Source organism: Diceros bicornis, chromosome 3 (assembly GCF_020826845.1).
Source record: "Diceros bicornis minor isolate mBicDic1 chromosome 3, mDicBic1.mat.cur, whole genome shotgun sequence".
Classification (NCBI taxonomy): domain Eukaryota; kingdom Metazoa; phylum Chordata; class Mammalia; order Perissodactyla; family Rhinocerotidae; genus Diceros; species Diceros bicornis.
Window position 1 is genome coordinate 55,100,702 of NC_080742.1, and position 16,625 is coordinate 55,117,326.

The window sequence follows — 16,625 nt, forward strand, 5'->3', positions numbered from 1 at the left end:
AAAGAGTATAAAAGTATCTCATTTTTGCAAATTTTGCAAAAATAAAAGACCATGCCAACACATTTCTGGGGCCGCTTGGAAGGTGCCTGTGCGAGTGAGGGTCTCTGAAGCTTAAGCCCCATTAACTGCATGGTAAATCAAATGCTATTCAGGTTGTTGTTGTTATTATTTATTTTTCTGGCTAAGTGAGAACATTAAAACAATTTCCTAAAGTTTAAATATAGATATAATCTTGAAATAAAAGTCCAGCCTTTAAAATGAACAGATTAAATCTTGTGAGCGAGTCACTGTATGTTGCTCATTTTCCTCATTTCACCATGGACCTGTCTGTCACAGACTGGTTTATGTTGGATAATTTCCAATTTTCTGAGCCTCAATGTCCTCATTTGTGAAAATAGGGCTAACAAGTCCCATGCCGCCTCCCACACAGGCCTTTTGTGAGAATGAAATTAAAAAGCGTACTTTGCAAGTGCTTGCTAAAGTAGAAAAAGGGGAACATTCACCCAGGGCCACTTGAGGAAAGACAGGACTAGCAGTTATTCAAGATAAGCCTGCTCACCTTTCTAAAAGTAAATGAACCCAAATTTCTTTATTTTCAAATGGATATGAAGTTAACCTGGACCCAGACAATGTGGTTTCAAACTTGCTGCTTGTGGCTCTGTTATTAGTGCTTATGCAGGGGAATGTTTTGTGAGTTCAAAATGAAAATATTTCATCCCACGAGTTGTTTTAAGTTGCGCTTTGGCATATTTAACCAAACAGAACCTAAGTGGATTTAATGTTTAGTGGGACTCAGAGAAAGTTGGCCTCTGTCATTGGGGCAGCTCCCTCCCTGGATATGTGGCCTTTATTGGGACAGTCAAGGGCAGGAATGGTGCCAAGGAGCAGCTTCTCCTAGCAGCTGAGTAAACATCTCTGCACAGCTTTCCAGTCCACTGTGGAAACCGGCGACAACTCTTATGTAATGCCTTTCAGGCGGCGTGTTAGACCTTCCCTTTTATAACTCCAAGGGTGACTTTAGACTCCCCGGGACAGGGCCAAGTCAATCCTTCCCATCCTGGGCTCTCATGCCAGCCTGGGGGAGGGCAGGGCCAGGGGGAATCTTTGTCTCTGGTGGAGTCATCCCTTTGGGTCCTCATTCTAATGCCAGGAGCCTTAATCAGTGGCAGCCTTAATGATCCCACCTGCTGGGTGTGCAGTCTGGGGCTCACACCTGGGAGCTCTCATGGCACGGGCCAGGCACCACGTTATGTCTCTAGCTCTGGCCCTGGTCATTGGGCTCATCCAGCATCTCAGGATGGGCTTGACCGAGCCATGCAGCCACGTGCTGGTAGGCAGAGGGGAGGAGGGAAGACCAAGAGGAAGGTAGATCATGGGCTAGCGACTTTCTGCATGGTGAACTGCACAACTCAGGTGAACGAATGCTTATTCAGTGGATTTGGCCATGTTCTAGAGATGTACTCCATAGAGACTGCTTTTCCTTCCATAGGATATTTTTCTTTCCCGGGAGTAACGTCATCTCTACCCACCTTTTCACTGCCTGTTGAGCAATGCCTACCTCTTGGCACCAGTCACCTTGTGGAGCCGAGCTCAGCCTCACCCAGGAAACTGCAGCCTGTGAGAAGGGCGGGGAGATGGGAATTGGGAGAGCTGCAAAGCCCCGCTAGTGTGCGTCCCTTAAGGAAAGGGCAACCAGCCTGTCTTAATGCATCTTGGGTCTTAAGAAAACACAGTCGGTGCTTCCAACATCCAGCATGAGATAGATGAAAATGAACTGAGATGAGAGCCTGGAGCCTAAAATTCTATTTCTGGCTTTACCTACGACCCAGGGGGCCTTGGCAAAAACTCCGCTCCCCTCTCCCACCCCAGACAGGGCTGCAGGATTAGACTAGATGGTCTGAATTAGCTTTTCCAGCCCCTCCAGATAGATGAGCTGTATCTAGGTGAACTCTGAGTACTCCTCAGTTTCCAGAGGGAGCATCCATTAAACACCAGCTGTATGTCAAGGCCTTGTGCCAAATTGGGAGAATGGGAGAATAATATGAGGGAAGGTTACATCTGGTACCGTTTTGTTTTGCGAATTGTGTGTCCTTGAAGGAACCCTCCCAGTCTGATGTCTTGGTGACCAGGGTAAATTTCTTCTCTGTTCCTGGAATGTGCCAGAATCCAGGCTGACTCAAGGAAGGAGAAATGTTAGACTTGCTTTCGGATCTTGCTCTGGCTCTGCATACTTCTCATCAAGAGTGTGTGCCAAAGCCCTCGGGGAGGAGCACATATGGAAAGATAGTTAAGCTGAGAAATTATCACCCCCAAAGAACAATGGTTCAGGAGGTTGGAGTACAACGTGTGTTCTCTCTAGCTAGACGGGTCAGGCCAATGGCTTTTCCAGGAGGATGCAGGGCTATCAGTGCCCCTCCCCCCAAATGTGTCCTCACCGGGTGATCCCTATCTTTGTCCAACCTTCGTCATCGTGGACCCGGATGAGAGAGACTTGGGTATGCAGCCCAATTCCCAATTAAGGATTTTTACTAGTTTCAGGAAGATAATCTATTTGAGTTGAATTGTTAAGGCCGATTGCTTTCCAAGCAGAGTGCTTTCTCACAGGAAATGTCAGAGCAGGCAATTCTAGTCAGGTTTTCCACATCCTTAAGAGAAAAGAAAAGGGAGAGGAAAAAAAAAAGATTCCTTTTATGTGTTGAAGGTCAACAATTCGAGAACTGGCAACTGCAGGGTGTAAACTGAGATCTGTTAAAGTCGCTACACGGCGTGATGGTTAGTGCACGTGACGACCTCTTGATAACTCAACCTTAATGGGATCTCTTGTTCTTTATGGATTAATTTTAAAAACACCTGCCGGTCCGGCAGCCCAGGGCGGTGGAGCGCTTCCCGAGGCGGGACATGGATCCCATCGGGCTGAGTGCCTGGGATGCGAAGAAGCTGGAGGAGCTCCCTTCCTCTGCCAGAGCTCACTTTCCTCCTCTGTAAAACCAAACGTTATGCCAGGCGACTCCTAAGCGCCTTCCAAGTCTAACTCACCACGAGTCTGTACCTCGTCTTTATATGGGGAGCTTGGCTGAGCCTCTATAAGGAGCCTAAGAGAAAAGGAGTGCAGGAAAGGGAAAAGAAACAGTCTTTTCTTCTATGGAGGACTTCGTTTTTTAAAAAATTTCTTTTTAAGTCAGCTTGCCCTCAGGGATCTGCCTCACTGAGACTTACTCCTCCCGAAGTTCATTCCTTAATGACAGCCTTTAAGAGCAAGGGTGGAGAGTTACTGTTGGGAAAGCAGGAACCGAACACAACACAGCCACTCCTCAGAGGGCACCTCTAAGTACTTGCTTCGTGCACACACAGCCAAGAAGTGCCTGCAGGTGGGGATGGCGTGGGTCTGAATAGCTGAAGCCCAGAATCACTGGATGTCATGGTCCTTGCAGCCTCCCAAGGATGATTCTGGCAGAAGAGAAATTTATTAGTTTATTACAAGGTGACGCCAATCTTCTCTGGCACAAGCTGGTCCTATGGTTTCTCTGTCCAGTTCCTATGTGTCCACTGACTACTGAACAACTCTCTGCTTCATTACCATCCAACCCTCTTCTTGTTCATTCCAAAAGGATGTTCTCTTTGAAGCAGAATAGTAGCAAGAGTGCTGAACCCAGGTCAGGAAACCTGGACTCTGGCCCCGGGGTTGTCAGTTTCACTTGTCTTATTACACTGCCTCTAGTAGAAATACGAAACTTGTGGGACACTGGACATCCTCATCTGGCTACTGCCTCCAGTAGGGATGCTTCTAATGCTTCAGTGTTAGGATGTTCTGTTGGGTTCAAATATATATATCAAGTAAAGCAAAACCCTTCCTGTCCCTTGAGCTTGCTGAGTTTTTATTTTTTAAGTATATATGAATATTTATTTGTATCAAATGCCTTTTCTACATCTATTGAGATTATTTTACATTTCTTCCCTCTGTTGGTGTGAATTACATGATTAGATTTTCCAATGTTAAAATATTCTTGCATCCCTACTTGGTCAACATTTTTTTCAAACTCATGGCTGATGCAGTTGACTGTTATTTTATTTCATAGTTTTGCACTTATGTTTACAAGTGTTAGGTTTTGGGAATCAAGGCTGTACCGGCCTCATTAATCATCATCTCAGCTAACACACAGCAATTACTGTGTGTTGGGTACTATTCTCAGTACTTGATATATTGACTCGATTAATTCCCACCACGATCTTTTGAGGTAGGATTATTGTTAACCCTATTTAATAGAGGTTCCTGATGGCTAAATTTTCCTGTTGAATTGTTCCTTTTGTTATTCTGTAACAAGTATGCTTATCACTAATGCTTTTTATTCCAAAGTCTATTTTTATCTGATAGTATTTGGTACATTAGCTTTTAAATGGTTGGCAAACAAGTCATATATTTTTTTCCCATGCTTTTCTGTTTACCTTTTGTGTCATATATCTTGTGAAACAGCATATTGCTAATTTAAAAAATCAGTCTGAGGGTCTCTGTCTTTTAACTGGCAAGTTTAATTTGTTTGCCTTTATTGTAATGAGTGCTATACTTGAATTCATTCATCCTGTTGTATTTTATGCTTTCAGTTGGCCACACTTTATTTTTTCTTCCTTTCTTTTTTTTCTTTAGCCATTTTCAAGTGAACAATTCAGTGGCATTTAGTACATTCACAATGTTGTGTAACCACCACCTCTAGTTCTAAAACATTTTCTTCTCGTCAAAGTAAAATCTGTTCCTGTGAAGCAGTTGCTCTCCATTCTTCCCACCCGCTAGCCCCTGGCGATCACCAATCTATGATAGTTCACAGAAATGGAATCATGTAATATGTGATTTCTTGTCTCTGGCTTTTTTCACTCAGCATAGTGTTTTCGAGGTTCACCCATGTTGTAGCATGTATCAGTACTTCCTTCCTTTTTATGGTGGAAAAATAATCCGTTGTATGAACATACAACATTTTGTTTATCTACTCATCCCTTGGTGGACATTTGAGTTGCTGCCACATTTTGGCTGTTGGGAATAGCTTTGAACATGGGTCCCTGTTTTCGGTTCTTTTGGGTATATACCTAAGAGTGGAATTGCAGGGTCATATGGTAATTCTCTGTTTAGATTTTTGAGGAACTGCCAAACTGTTTTCCACACTGGCACTTTCTTATGAATTAACTGATATGTATTTTTCCTCTGCTTTCTGATTTGGAAGTTATCCATTATGTTTTTACTGTTTTAGTGGTTACTCTTAAATTTTTGATCATAATTGACTTCAAGTTTACATTTAATCAATCTCTCTAACCTCTCAAAAAATGCAAGGAATTTAGATTTTTAGAAAGCTTTAACTGTGATCATTTCCCCTTCCCATGTTCCCTGTTTGTTATTGTCTAGGATTACCTCTTTGTTTTTAACTTCTCCCAAATTAGTTGCTATTGTTAATATTTTTATTGTCGGCTCTCCTTTAGCTTTATCTAAATGTTTACGGATTTCTCTTCCCAGCATTGCTCTCATCCTACTCTTTCCTTCTGGGTTCAGTTTCCTTCTTCCTGAAGTAAGTTTTTTAGTAGTTCATTCATTGAAGGTCTGTGATAGTAAACTTTTTTAGTGTTTGTCTGAAAATGTCTTTGTTTTAGCCTTCCCTTTAATATTTTGCATATTGAAGATGTCTTTTGTTAAAGTAATTGTTGTTTATAGATAGTCTACCTTTTCTCTAAGATTTTTATCATTGTCTTTGGTATGCTGGTAGTTTCAACATGACATATCTAGATCTGCATTTATTGTCACATGTACCATTGAGGATTCATAAGTGGAAAGTTCTTAGCAATTATCTTTTCACTAATTTCCTTTCTCACATTCTCTTTATTCTTTCCTTCTGGAGCTCCTTTTAGATGTATTTCGAACACATTTTTTCCCCTCTGTGTCTCTTATTTGCTGTTTCGTATATTTTTTCTCTCTTCTGATTAAGTTACATTCTGGGTAATGGCATCTGATAGCTCCTAGTAATTATTATCTCTTCACAGTATTTGGTTTCCTGTTTAAGCTCACCCGAAGTTTTTTTCTCAACTTTAAAAAAGTTCTAACCTGTAGAAAGTTGAACAGTTTGAACAGCTGTATAACCTTCACCTACATTCAGCAATTCTAAGATTTTATCACATTTGTTTTTATTTGTCTCTCTTTCTTTCTCTTCTCTTCTCCCCTCCCCATATATATTATATGTATTTGTATCACACACATTTTTGATGATCTGTTGGAAAGTGCAATTCAGATATCATGGCATTCGCCCCTAAATATTTCAGCTTGCATCTCCTAAGGACAAGAACACTCTCCCACATAACTGCAGTACCATTATCATACCCAAGACATTTCACATTGGTTCAATAACATCAGCGAACATAAAGCCCATAATCATTTTTCTCCCAAATGGCTCCAGAATGTTCTTTTAGGCTTTAGTTTTTTCAGTCCAGGATCCAGTCAAAGTTCAGTCATATTTCGTTGTCATGTCTCTAGTTTCTTTTAATCTCAAGCGATTTCCCCTCCTTTTTTAGTTTTTCGTGATGGGTGTAGTCTTGTTGTCTTACAGCGTGACCACATCCTAGATATGTCTGTTTCGTTACTAGATTTACGCTAACCATTTTTTGGCAAGGACAATGCATGTGTGTGGTTGTGTACTTCCCATTACATCATATCAGGAGCACAGAATGTCAGTTTGCTTTTGGTGATACTGAGTTGGATCCCTCTATTGAAGTGGTTTCTGCCAATCTCTCCATCATTATAAAGGTAACTTTCCTTTTTGCAATTAATATAGAATCTGTAGCTTTCAGATCATATGAATATCCTGTTCCTTAAAAACATTTCAACCAGTGGCTTTAGCATCTGTTGATGATCTTTTCCCGTATTAGGAGTTTATAAAATGGTGGTTTTCTAATTTTTATCATTTTATCATTTTTTTTTTGCATTTATTAGTTGATAGTGTTCTATAGAGAAGAGCTTCCCATTATCTATCCCTGCCCCCTCTGTTCCTCCCTTCCTTCCTCCTCTAGTAGCCAATTCATGGATTTTTAAAAAATATGTAATATGTTATTATCTATCACCATCATTGTATGCCTGTAAGTTTTTTTTTCTATGACTGTATTTGCTTTTCAAAGCTACCCATTCTTTTCTCAAGTGTCTATTTCTTTTCTTATGATTTCCATTCCTTTTTTAAAAAGTTGCTCTGCTCTCTCTAATTACAGCCTCTTTTAGATGTTGTTCTATTATCTCAAGTTCTTGGGAGTCCTGTTTGTTGTGTCAGCTGGCTTTCATTTATGGTGCATCATTTTCTCATATATTTAATAGTTTTTTGTGTTGAGCATATTTTCCAGTGGGGCTTTAAAAAAAAATCTCTCTCTCTCTCAGGGAATTTGGTGTGACTGCTTTGTAGAAGTGCCCCTCCAGATAATTTTACATTGCTTCCATTAGATGTGCTGGGATATCACTGGCTTGGGAAAATTTTATGTTGTTTTTTTATATTCTGGATTCTTGTGCTACACACATGGGGTCAATTTGGAATCCATTCACACTGGGTTCTGAGTTTTTATCAAATAGAATGTGTAGTAAGTGATCAATATCTTTATTCTCATGGGTCACCTTTCTTTTATAATCCGTGACTAATTTAGCCAAGTATCCAGTACCAAACATAGAGGAAGGAGCATCTCCTTGTCTTTGCTTTTATGTTAAGAGCTGGTGAAATATTCTGAGTGTTGGGATGCAGAATCAGTACAGCATCTTCCAGAATAGCTTGACCTGGGCGCTTCAGTTCTCTCAGAGCCCCTGCACCTGCTCATGTCCCTCGGTGAGTAGGCATGCTCAGGCTTCCTTCAAGGTACAGATGAGACAGCTGATGCCCACAGAAGGTAAGTGACTTGCCCAAGGTTATGCAGAGTGGGGGGAGCAGGGACAAGAACTCAGGTCTCTGAGTGGCTCCTTCCACCAGCCAAATTCAGTCCAGGGATTGAGTCCTGGCCCCATGTCTCCCTGAACACCTGCAGTGCCCTGTCCCTTGCCTCTCCCTTGGGGGCACAAAGAGGAGCTTGAGTGGGAAGTGGAGGCCTCAGACACAGCAGACAGGCAGGCTGGATGTCTACAGCCTGGCTCCCATGGATTTATTACATGCACACTTTAACGACACACGTCCCTGAGTTATCTACACAATCACATTTTGAAAAAGTATTTTGAATCCTTGATTTATCTTTTTGGCATTGCTTTTCATAACAGTTTTCACTCAAAGGCAGGAGCATGCTTTTAAACTGACCTTTTAAACTCTGTAGTGCTTTGTGCCACAAAGGGACACATGAAAGGAACAATGAGCACGTTCCCTAAGTGTGAGCATGATTGAAGTCTCCTCCACTGATGAGATCTATGGGAAATGGGCACAAAGCATCAGAGCTGGGCTCTTGCAGCTGATGGATGGTGCTCTGGGTGGAAGTCTCATGACCAGAGAGAGGGCCGGCTGTACCCTCTGTGGCGGGAACACCATACCCCCTCTTACCACGGCTTGCGGCAGCCCACGTGCCCCGTGGCTTTGCCTGTAGGAGCCCCAGGGGCCACTGGGAAGGTTTGGACTTTGTCCCATGGTCCACAGGAAGCCATGGAGGGTCCCGGGCCGGGGAAGAAAGGTAAAATAGAAGAAAGAGCAAAATAGAGCATCTGGAGGCAGCGGCCTAGGTTTGAGTGCTGGCTCTGGCACGTCTAAGTTATGTGCCCTCGTGTGAGTCACCTAGCTTCTGTGAGGGCCACTCTGGCACTCGGCATGCATTTATGGAGACTGACTAGGTACTGGGCACGTGGGATATGGAGGTGACCAAGAGAATCCACGTCCTTTGTTCCTCCTTGGTTGTTTCTCTCACCATGTGTATTAGTTTCCCATGGCTGCTATAACCAATTACCACAACTTAATGGCTTAAAACAGCATGAATTTATCTCAGTGTTCTAGAGGACCGAAGTCTGATATCAGTTCCCCTGGGCTGAAGTCAAGGTGTTAACAGGGCTGGTTCTTTCTGGAGGCTCTAGGGGAGAATCTGTTTCTTTGTTTTCTCAGCTTCTAGTGGCCACGTACATTCCTTGACTTATGGCTCCTTCCTCCATCTTCAGAGTGCATCACTCCAACCTCTGCTTCTGTCGTCATGTCACCTCTCTTCTTCTGTGTTAGATCTCCTCTGCTTCTCTCTTATGAAGATGCTTGTAATTACATTGGTTCCACCTGGATAATCCAGGATACCATCTTCCATCTCAAGATCCTTAACCCTCTGCCATCTCAAGATCCTTAACTTAATCCCAATTGCAAAGCCCGTTTTGCCATATAAGGGACCATTCACAGTTTCCAGGGCATGGGTATCTTTAGGGTCATTATTCAGCCTCCCACACCACATCATATTGCAACTTATGTCTGTTCATTTTACATGGCAGGGGCTGCCTTGAGCAGGGAGCCAGGCCTGTCAGATAACTGCCATGTGTTTGCTGGGTGAGTGAATGGAGAAATGAATGAATGCGTGCTTTGGAGTTGAGAAGGAGGTGACATCCCAACAGGGCTCTAGACGGTTGGTATGAGTTTGCCAAAAGCTATCCTAGCCGAACTGAATAGCTTAGGGGAGAGGTATAGAGGCATAGCCTGAGCAGTTCAACATGGAGGAGATGCAGGCAGAGTGTGAGGGTACAGAGGGAGATGAGGCTGGGGCGGTAGACAGCCACATCATAGACAGCTCATAGGGCACCCTAATGGGCCTGGATTTTATTTTATAAGGAAGCAGTATATGTGGTGGTTGCTGCCGTTATCTTTGGAGTCATTGCCTAGGTTCAGATCCCTGTGCTGCCACTTACTTGCTGTGTAACTCTGGGAAATTTACTGGACCTCTCTGAGACTCAGTGCAGTAACTACTTCATAAGGCTGTTCTGAGAAGCAGATGACTCTTGGTACTTGCAAAGCACTCAGCACAGTGCCTGAGTCAGAAAGGATTTGCTGTTATTATTGCTGTCATTTTTATGAATATGATTGTTGTTGGTGGTGATGATGATGATGACGGGCAACTTTGAAGAATTTCAGCCAGGCTGTGGCATGGTCAGATTTGCGTTTTAGAAAGATGCCTTTGACACCCATGTGAAGATGTGGGGGGCTGGCTTGGGGTGGGGCATCACACTGGGGGTCAGGAAACCAGTTAGGAGGCTGTTGCAATGATCTGGGTGAGAGATGAAGAGGCAGAGAGCAGAGATGGGGACGAGAGAGACGATTGCCCTCGGGATGTTCCAGAGATGTCTTTGCCCCTGCTGTTCCCTGCTTGCAATGGTTCAAGGTGGATTTTAGAGGCCATCTAGCACCCATGCCTCGGTCCTCGCTTTTCAGACAGGGACACTGAGGCACAGCCAGGGGAAGGCACCTTGCCTTAGTTTCTGGATGAAGTAGTGGCAGAAGGGACAGATAGAGAGATGGGACTCAGGTCCTCAGCCTTTAGTGGCAGAGCTGGTGGGGGCGGGAGTGGTATGGCTGGCCGGGCTTCTGATGAAAGTGCGTTCCTCACTGCTGGGGCTGGGGAGGCATGGCTCGGACATGGTCTCTGCGTGGCCTCCCCCTTTCACAACCTTCTGCTGCCCTTCCACACCTTAGCTCCTCTTTCCAGCTCCTTCTTTCACCATTCCCCACAAGAACACTTGCAGAATCCTGGTAGCATAGGGGCATAGCAATTTTGCAGTTTTGCATTGAAGAAAATGGGCTTGACTGAGTGCAGGAGGACAAGGGGAGGATTAGGGCTGCCTGGGAGGGCGGAGGAGCTCTGTGTTCCAGTGCCAGAGAAAGAAACCCGGGGTCCAAAGCAGTACGTGTGTGCTCGCAGATTCGGTACTGCGTGTCCTCCGTGGTCTTCCACTCACGCCCCTTCATACATCTTCAGGAGGAAGTCAATTCAATAGCACGGACCATGGCAAGATTACGATTGTTACTTCAATCATATCTTACCCTGCAAGGATCTTGGAGGAAAATATATTTCAATGCCATGTTCAAAAGAGCTGTCATTTTTTAATATAGTAAATGGGTGTTCAGAGAGTGATGTAATATTGTTATTTTTAATACATTCTTGTTAAAAAATGATTTTACTTTAGTTTAGCTTTATGCATGCTGGAGGAAACAAAAAAACCTAAAGAGAGCTAAAATACAGGTAGATCATTTTAAGAAAGTTCTGCTTGCACATACTTGAATTTACAAATCAGAATCACGGGACAATTTTTCAGACAATAGGAGGATACAGGACAGGTTCTTTGGTGCATTTTAGAAGTTTCTTATGAATAGCTGCTGATAGCTTTACAAGAAAGCTGGGAGAAAGGAAACGAAAAAAAGTAGAGAGAGATGAGATGAAAAAATCTGTGCAGTGATTACAAGGACTTGATTTATTTGTGTGTCTGTGTGTGTCTGTTTGTCTGTGTCTGTGAGAACACAGAACTGAAAGGCACCTTGGAGGCCATGTGTTCCCATCTAGGATGGAACCTCTTGGTGGCTCAGCGAGGGAGCTGGTGCAAGGCCCACACAGAGTGGCAGGGCCAGGGCTAGAGGGAACCCGTCTCCTGAACCCCTAGCCAGTACTCCTGCCACGCTTCTCTGCCGTTTGTATTGCTCTGTCATTCTCCCCTGGTACACTGACATTCTCTTTTTTTCTAGGAAAAATCAGCTGCCCGTGTCCCACAAGACCGATGATGAGCTGGCTGTCCTGCAGCTCGGTATGTTTCGCTGGTGCCTCTCTGCTGTGCCCATCAGGGTCCAGGGGGCTTCATTTGCTCCATCTGGGAGGTAGTGAGTAGTGGCGGGGCTCTCTACTGGCTGGGGTGGGGGCTCCTTTCTTCCCACCTGACCTCAGGAAGGAAAGCCTGGCCTGGTGAGTAGAGCAGGCTTCTCTCTTTTTGGTTGATGTCTTCTTCCACTCCCTGTCTTTCTCTCCTGGAGAAATCCTTATAAGAAGTCTGGGTGTTTCTGGATCCACACTGGGGGGCCAGAGGAGCCTTTTCTGCATTTGGAGGTTCTTTTAGGGTCATTGAGAACCTATAAAGGTCTCCAGAAGACAGTTCTTAGTCAAAATAATAATACAGCTCTCCTGGGGAAATCCATCCTTTTCAGAAATTTATCAACATAATATTGAGGTATAAATACAAACAGTGAGGGGCCGGCCCTGTGGCGTAGTGGTTAAGTGCATGCACTCCGCTGCTGGCGGCCCAGGTTTGGATCCTGGGCACGTACCTAAGCACTGCTTGTCAGGCCATGCTGTGGCGGCTTCCCATATAAAGTGGAGGAAGATTGGCACGGATGTTAGCTTAGGGCCAGTCTTCCTCAGCAAAAAGAGGAGGATTGGCATGGATGTTAGCTCAGGGCTGATCTTCCTCACACACACACACACACAAATATAAACAGCGAAGTGCATCAGTGCACGGTCCTTTAGCGTGCAGCTCGATGCGACTTCACCCATGTTTACTTCTGTGTGACTACTCTCCAAGATCAAGGTAGAGAACTGTCCACCCACTCTGTAGTTTTGAAGCAATCTTTCTTTATGTCTTTTTGTAATCCTCTACTCCCCAAAGACTGACGTGTTTGCAGGGCTTGGCAAAAGAAACAGTAGAATAGAGGATGACGAACCAACGACCAGACATGAAAGGATGAGGCCTGAGCACCGTTAACATTTGCTCTTCTCCTGGAAGCCGACAGTTTACCTCTTGGACCATTTTGGCATCTAAGAGCTATTTGCGTACTTTTCCTCTCCTTTTAAGTACTCCCTTTCAAACTGAAGGAAGAAAGCAGTGCGCCCTTTAGAAGTTACTCGTGTGAGACATGCAGTCTGACAGTTTGCTTAGATGAAGTTGAAAGAGCAGGGGCAGGCCTTTGAATGACGAGGCAGGGTTTGTTTATTCTGTGTAGCTCGCTCCAGAGGTAACAGTTCCTCAGAGTCTGAATCATCAGACATAGCTGATGGGGATCACTGGCCTACCCAGGAAGGGGCAGATTTCTGCACATGGCCATGCAGAGTGAAGTGCAGAGCCAGGAGACACTGGCATCTGAAGCCTCTCTGAAAAGCGCTGCACTTGAAGAGTTTTCCAGTGAAAGCCACTCCTGTCTGAACATGAGGCGAAGCAGTTTCCGGCCTTCAGAACCCAGAAGGCTTCTGTTGGAAGGAGGGTTCTTAGCAGTTCCCTCAGAACCCAGCTGTTTGAAGTGTGTGTGTTTCCCAGAGGGAGGCAGACCCCTCTTGGCTAGTTGCTCAGCTAACGATTTAGAAAAGGAGAGGAAATGAAAGAAAAGAGATCATGGAACCCAGTCACCAAGAGAACGGGAAAGAGAAGTTTTGGTGTTGGGGGCAGAAACAAGGAATAAAATTCTGTTAGAGGAACGGCATTCCCTTCCCGACCCCAATTCATTTTCTTTTGATTCAGTTCAGCAAACTTTTGTTAGCAGTTACCTGCCAGGGCATATATAAGACTATTGAAAGCAGATTGAGGTGAATAAAAAGTGGCCTTGTCTTCTTGGAGGGCAGGGTTTGGTGGGACAAAGGAGGAGAGGTGTCCTGTGATAGCAACACATAGAGCAAATGATCAGCACTGCTGATCCTCACTGCTTCAAGAGACGTGTAAGCCAAGTTCTGTGGTGGGTTCTGGAACTTTCCATGGTGAGGTGGTATTTAGACTGGGCATTGAAGGATGGGCAAGATCTTACCAAGTAGAGATGTGAGAGGAAGCGCATGGCCAAGGCCTGGAGTATGAGAGAGAGAGATTGACTTGAGGCGACTGGCCTGTAGGGGAAGTGTGGGGTCAGACGGAGAGGAGGCTGAGAAGGAAGGCTGTGGCAGGGCAAGGATGCTCTTGAGTGCTAAGGGTTTGACTGTAAGTCATTAGCTAGTAAGGAGCACTTGAAGATTCTCTGCTGGTGAGTCGTGTATCCAGAGCTGTGTGTTTGGGGCTCTCTCTGGATGTGTGTGGAGGGTGGATTTTAGAGGTAAGAGCCTGGACATTGGGAGACTGGTGAGGGGGTTCTTGGAATAGTCCAGAAAAGAGGTGATTGGGCCCCTGTTCTGTCTGGGGAAATCCTGTGGGTATTTCAAGACCCTGCTCAAATATTTACCTCTTATGGGAAGGTTTTCTGACCCTTTAAGGCAGAATTATTTGCCTCTTCCCCTCTGCTCTTAAAACCTTTGCACTTGTCTCTATTTTAGTGCTTATGTTATATTATTTGTTCAGGGCTCTGTCTCCCTCTCTAGGCGGTGAGGTCCTGGAAGGCAGGGGTGGCGTTTTAATCGTCTCTGGACCTCCTCTGTCCCACATAATCCTGGCACATCATGGGTGCTCAATAAACTGCTTGAAGAACAAATAGAAGAATAATGACATATTCCTGTAACAGTGGAGAGAGAAAGGGCGGGGGCAAGGTCTGAGACATTCTAGAGGCAGAATAATCTAGAGGCTGGAGCAGCGTGGTGTGTGGGAGACGGTTGAGATTTCAGCCTGGGTCCCTGGCGGAGGGCTGGGGAGATGGGGTCTGTTATCAAAACCAATGCCTGGAGGGGTGCCTTGTGGAGATTCCTGAGTCTGGGGAGTTAGGGCGCTTCCAGGAGAAGATATCTTAAAGTCAGGGGGAAATACTGAGTGGGCATCTGGAAAAAGAGGTATGTGGGCCTCTATTATGTATTATAATATATGTTATGTATGAAAATGTATATGTTTTCTTTCAAAGGGTAAATAAAATGGTATGGGAAACAAAAATCTCTTGATTCTTTTTAACTAGACATTTGTATCAGGGCCTTAAAAATAGCATTCTCAAACGACTGGCATTTGCTGATGGTTTTGTCTGCTTGGCCAACATGTCATTCTGGAGTGCTTTGTTTTTCCCTTGCTTGGCGGTCCCACCACATCTGGGCCCGAGGCCTGCTATGTGGTCCTGAACCAACTCCCACACAGGGACAACTTCCTCCTGGCAGAAGCCAAGGGAGGCTGCCTCCTTCCCCTGGTCCCTAGTCTCCATACTCAAACTTGAATCATGGGCCGCAGCAGAGCACGGTTCAGCCCCGCTCCCTCCTGGAGAAACTCCGACTAAACAGGAGCCTCCAAATAGGCTTCAGTACTGCCTCTTCTGTGCCTCCAGGCAACAGTCTGGCCTGAGGCATTGAAAGATGCTGTTCAGGGCCTGGTGGAATCACCCAGATTACTCTCCTCCTTGGTTTTGGGCCTCAGGTGCCTAGGGTTGAGTTAATCACACATCTCTAGTCCTCCAGTGAACATTCTCAGTATTGGTCTTTGCAAAGCCTGCCCATTGGCCTCCTTCCCTCCCTCCCTGCCTCCCCTCCTCCTCCCTCCCTCTCTTCCCTTCTCCTTCCTCCCCTCCCTCCTTATTCCTCCTTCCCGCCCTCCCTTCCCTCTTCTTCTTCTCCCTTCCCTCCCTCCTCCCTCCTCCCTCTTGCCTTTCCTTCCTAATTTCCCTTTAGCCCCACTCCCACATTCTCATGACCCTCCTCTGTGTAAGTAACCATTCTGTGTATTTAGTTGATATCTTTTTGCATGTGTATGTTCTTGCAAAATGTGTAGTGTTTTGTGTGCATGTATTTGTAATGGATGTAAATCATATCGTGTTATAGATCTCACTTGCTTTCTTACTTTCTCTACCCAGCACATGTTTTTAAGACCCATGCATGTTGCTGGGTGAACATCTGGTCTTTATTTCAGGGTATTTTTGTAAGGCCATGGTCATAGGGTGGCTTTTTCAGAGACCCTAACTAAGAAGGGTTCTCATGTAGATTCCGGTTCTCCTTTAAATTCCAGACTTATTTTTAAATTTTTTTCCACCTAGAGGTGGAATCTGTGGCCTTTTCAGTGGACTGAGCCTCTAGGAGTTTGCCTCGTGCTGTGCCTGGTCGTCCCCAGGGGAGAAAAGGAGGCTGTAGAATAAGATATAAAACGTGTCCTGGGGATGCTGGCCTTTGGACACCGTGTCCAGGGGATGTGGGGCCGGGATAGTGATATTTCTATAGTCCCCATACTCAGAATTATGGGAAAGTATGTTGATTTCTATACAATGTGGTGTGCTTTTTAAATAATCATTTAATCTTGGGAAAATGGAGAACAAAAAAAAAAAAAGAGGCTCCACAGGCTCCCTGGAGACCAGCCTGCTCAGATTTGCCGGCATAATTGCTCTGGGTTGTTTTCACTTGGGTCCTTCATCTGACTCTTCTGGTAAATGCTGCGGCAGTGGGTGTAATGGTGAGAGGGAGCCTCGGCCAGCTGGGAAGGCATAGGCTGGTGCTGCCAAGACTCACAGTGGGACCCTCTCTGGCCCTCAGTTTCCCCAGCTGTGAGAGGACTGTATCCAGAATGTGACTTAGTGTCTCCTCTGGCTGGAGGTCTGGGTAGGTCTGGCTGGCAGGATAGCAGAGCGATTAGGAGTCGGCCTGTGTTTGTATCCTGTCTCTGCCGTTTCCCATCTGCGTGACTTTAGGCCAGTCACTTAACTTCTCTAAGCCTCAGTTTCCTCATCTGTAAATGGGGGTAATAATAAGTACTCCCCAGTGGGGCTGTTATGGGATAAAACACAAATGGTTAATAAGTGAAAGCCACAATAGCAATAATCTATTATTATTGT

At 45.0% G+C, this 16,625-nt stretch overlaps 1 protein-coding gene across 1 annotated transcript in view; it reads left to right on the forward strand.

Annotated features, from left to right (window-relative positions):
- MINDY4 (MINDY lysine 48 deubiquitinase 4) overlaps positions 1–16,625 on the forward strand; it is a 111,334-nt gene that overhangs the window by 40,151 nt on the left and 54,558 nt on the right. Inside the window, exon 6 of the mRNA XM_058527757.1 lies at positions 11,679–11,737. Coding sequence (XP_058383740.1) covers positions 11,679–11,737 — 59 coding nt within the window. The remainder of the gene's footprint in view (positions 1–11,678; positions 11,738–16,625) is intronic.